The sequence below is a fragment of the Solanum dulcamara genome, chromosome 4, assembly GCF_947179165.1.
Source record: "Solanum dulcamara chromosome 4, daSolDulc1.2, whole genome shotgun sequence".
Lineage (NCBI taxonomy): Eukaryota > Viridiplantae > Streptophyta > Magnoliopsida > Solanales > Solanaceae > Solanum > Solanum dulcamara.
In genome coordinates, this window is record NC_077240.1 from 19,742,021 (window position 1) to 19,746,214 (window position 4,194).

Here is a 4,194-nt window from a genome sequence, read left to right on the forward strand (position 1 = left end):
TTTAACAGTCACGCATAACTAATACAAATATTATTCTTATACACACTCTCCAAACGATCCTCAAAGTGTCAAACTAGTAATTTTGTATCTTTGACGGATGCGTTTGGTAATACCAAGATTTTATGGTTGAAATGTGAAAGATTAGTTCCCGCATTTAGAAAAACGTGCAACTTGCGTTTGTCCAACTTGTCTTTATTATATTAGTATCATATTTACGCAATAAAACGTAGGTGAGGTGAAGGCATGGCCCCTAGCCATTAGTATAAAGAGAGGAATTTGTGCTGACAAAGTTATGAGCTGGAGCTGATTCGGAGCAATTTTCAAGAATCAAGAACGGTAACAGAGCCCCTCTTCTTATCTTTCTTTTCTCTAAATTTCATGTAATAATAAATGAATTTGTTCTCTTTCCTTGTTTGAGCTTTAATCTTATCCTTTCTTGTTATGCAAAACCCTTCAACAGACGAGCCTCAACTTGGATTTGTGATTGTTGGGGGTGAATATGGGGTTCTTCATAACATGGGTATGGGTAGTTTTCTTGATTTTTGTTGTTGCTTGATGGGATTGGTCAACCATTTCGGTGTATGGGGGTTAAGGGTCTTGTTTTTTTCTCTTCTTTTTTTTTTGTGTGTTTTGGGTTCTGTGTCATTTCAGCAAATTTTGGGGGTATGGAATGGGTAAAATTGTAGGTTTTTTAGCACATTATGGTCTTGTAGCCATTTGACAGATTTCAAGTCTGAAGGGGTCAATCATGATCCCCATATTTGATTTCAGATGAGTCTTGACTAAGTCAATTAGATAGAAAAAGGCTGTTTGAAAGAACAGAATGGAATGTAACTGAGGCATAATGGCGATAATAAAAGTTAATGCCAGGTGTTCTGCAAGTTTTGGGTTCTGTGTTGTTTCAAAAAAATCTTGGTAGTATGTAAGATGTGGGGGTATGTGTAAATATATGGCAGCTGTGCCTAACGTACCTCACGAGTGGAGGATTGCCCAAATTCACATAAGGAGACCACTAATTCATTTTTTGTCCAACGTAGGACTTTTTACCTACTCTAACAAATGGGGATAGATTTTGCTATGATACCATGTAAATATGTCACTTGGGCCTAAGTCAATCCCAAAAGCTAGCTCACGAGGGAAGGATTGCTTAAATCCATATAAAAATATTATCAGTCCATTCCTCAACCAATGTGAGACTTTTTACCCACTCTAACGGAATGGAATGGGTAAATTATGGTCTTGTTGTAGCCAGTTGACAGATTTTTAGTCTGAAGGGGTCAATATGTATCATGATACACATCTGATTCATTCAGATGAGTCTTGACTAAGTCAATTAGATAGAAAAATGATATTTGAAAGAACAGAACGGAATGTAACTGAGACATAATGTTATAAAAGATGTTCCCTTTTTGCGAAGAGTTTTTCCTCCTCAAAGTAGCAGTTGTTACTAAATTATATACTGGTTATGCTCTACCAACTGAAATTGGTTTGGTCTTATGCTTGCCTAGTTGTTTGTTATAGCAGTCCAGCCATCAGTCATGTAATTTGAGCTCTTATGGCATTATGTAGTGAGAATTTTCTGGCCATAGTGGTTTAAGCACAGGGCTCAAACCATGTGTTTGACCGATGTGCACTAGGATGTCATGAAATGATCTGCCCTTTGTATTTTCCATGAAGTTGTTTCAGGATCTTGAGTTTGACTTCGCAACAACGGTATTTTGATTCCTAAATGCTTTGATGTTTCCACGTTTGAGGGATCTTTTAGTTTTTCTCAGGGGATGGACTAAATTGTGGCTTATCAAAATTTGTAGTTGTTATACCCGAAATTCCAATGTGGTTGTTGAACAAAAGTATTAATAGCCTGGATTTGGCACTGTTTAATGTAGTTCTTTGAGTGGATCGTGAGATGCTATCCTTTTCTGCATCTGTTTCCCAAGCCACTGTAGGTATAGGAACTCTGAAGATTTCTTCTCCTCTTGCCAGTGAAAGTTTAGGATAGTTTGTGCATGTTTCTTCAATTTGGAACGTTTGTTCTTTACCTCTTCCAATAGGACTCTGCATAGTTGGCCAAGTGTTACCTACTCAATTGGTTAGGCTTTCCGTGTCTTCTCTTGTGTTGGATATCTTGAGAATGCAAACAGGAATGTCGATCACTTACATTTGATTTATCAATCTTTCCTAAGACTTAATCGCTAGTTAGCTAAGAAGGTGGACTGTTGATAGAGCTTGTCTGTGCAATATTGTAAACATGGGAAAGGGATACAAATGCTGAGGGAATTTGGTTTCTCTGTTTGGGAGAGGAGGTGGTTGTAAGTGATCTTATGATGTGGCTCCACTAAATTTAATGGCTTAAACCAAAGTTAGTCTGCTGTTTACTTCTTCTTTTACGAGTCTTATGTTGTTTTTGCTCATCTTCTTAATCATGCTGCGTTTTATAGAATTCTCTTGGTCTGTAACATGTATAAGTTGTGAGATTATAGCCCCTTTCCTTTTTCTTTTTCATCGGTTGCACAGTTTCAAGTTTGGTGGTTTATGTGGGAAAACCAAGTGCTCCTTTTGTCTCAAAGTAATCTATCTCTATCATGACTACCCCTGTCGCTGTTATTTTGGGCCTAGTGGCACACTCATGTTTCACTTAAAACATATCTTGAAGAGAGGTTAACAAAAACTGTCATTATCCCCAAAATAGCAAGCAATCAAGAGATTGAATATAAAATGCAGAGCTTTTAAAGCCTTTAATATGTTAAATCATGTCTTCCATATCGTAAACTGATGGGACTGGCTTTTAAAGCCGAATATAATGCATATTTTTCCTGAAGTTCAGTCCCCATGAAGTTTTGCTTTAGGACAGAGAAGGTAGAGTCTAAGTATTCAGTCTTGAAGTAATGACATGCGAATTGGTAGAATTTAAAATCAAATAATGTTTGATGTTTCATTGCCTGTTTGTCCATCAAGATGTTTATTGCCTATTACTAATGTTACTATTCCTGATTACTACGGTTTCTCGTTGTTTATCATGTCTTACTGATCTTTATTTTCATTCAGTGTTGTAATTTTACAAGACAGAGAGTCATTTTATGGATAAGAAAGAATCTGGCAAGGAAATATCTGAGGAAGTGACTCGGGAGTCACTAATCGCCATATCATACAGTGAGCCAGAGAAGGATCCTTCTATTGAATCTGCACCTGAAAATTCCAACTATGAGTATGTGGTAAAATCTCTTAACGACGTCAGAGATGATAAATTCAGGTCGGAGTTGATCTCGATATCCTATGCAGAGTCACCAGACACTGAAGTTCAACCTGGAAAATAAAATTAGCTGTTTTTATTGGCCAACTCCATGTTAAAACTCTTTGTTCTTTTGCTACATGTTATCTTTTACTCATAAAGAATTGGACATTGTTTGAACTTGTAGTGTTTTCATGTGTTACACCTTTGAAGTCTCTTGTAATCATTGGCGGAGATACTTTACTCTGCAAAAGTTGTTGCTTATATACAAGTGTAAATCTAAATAATTTGCTTTTTTTGGTTTTCACCCCGTTGTCCGGAACTCGCATTGAAGTCCCGATTAAATTCGAATTGTGCATTGCAGGGTTTGATATTCAACAGGTTGAACACAAAGTAAATATCAAGTTGTGATAGAAATAAATAACATAAATCTTAAAATCATTACAATCTCTTGAGCAAAACTCGCTTAACGTTGAATTGTGATAATAATTTGATATTGCTTGTAATTGTAATAAACCAAAATAAAATTCAAGGCATCACAGATCACATAGAGAATTATGTAGGGTAAAATTTGTCATTGTTATGGAGTTTTAAATTTCATAGTGAAACTTTATAATTTTATCAAAAAATTTCACCGATAAAATTTAAAACTTCATAACAATAGACAGGACCGAAGGGGCCACCACACACTTTTTCCGAATACATATATGGTGTTTGTTTTTGTTGAAATTAGTCTCGTCTTAATAATGCTAAGAAGAAAGTAATTCTTTTCCAAGTCTTTATTCTTGTGGATCCCTTTTTATGTATCCTTTCTTACATGAAAGTTAAAATATCCCCCATTAATTGTGGAAAGAACTTTTTTCGTCTTCATAATGAATTGTCTTTTTTTTCTTCTTTTTGAGGCTATAAAGAGATAGTCTCGCACAAATGAAAATTAGACTTGCATGGTAAAAAAAAGTTGATTT

At 35.6% G+C, this 4,194-nt stretch overlaps 1 protein-coding gene across 1 annotated transcript; it reads left to right on the top strand.

Annotated features, from left to right (window-relative positions):
- Positions 1 to 212: 212 nt before the first annotated feature.
- LOC129886825 (uncharacterized) lies at positions 213 to 3,536 on the top strand. The gene is made up of 2 exons (XM_055961688.1): positions 213 to 336; positions 3,046 to 3,536. Exon 2 carries the CDS (start codon positions 3,078 to 3,080, stop codon positions 3,312 to 3,314), a length of 237 nt encoding a protein of 78 aa, XP_055817663.1. The 5' UTR covers positions 213 to 336; positions 3,046 to 3,077; the 3' UTR covers positions 3,315 to 3,536.
- Positions 3,537 to 4,194: the final 658 nt, after the last annotated feature.

Excerpts from the sequence above, each read along its gene's own strand:
- LOC129886825 (XM_055961688.1), top strand. The coding sequence starts at position 3,078 with ATGGATAAGAAAGAATCTGGCAAGGAAATATCTGAGGAAGTGACTCGG.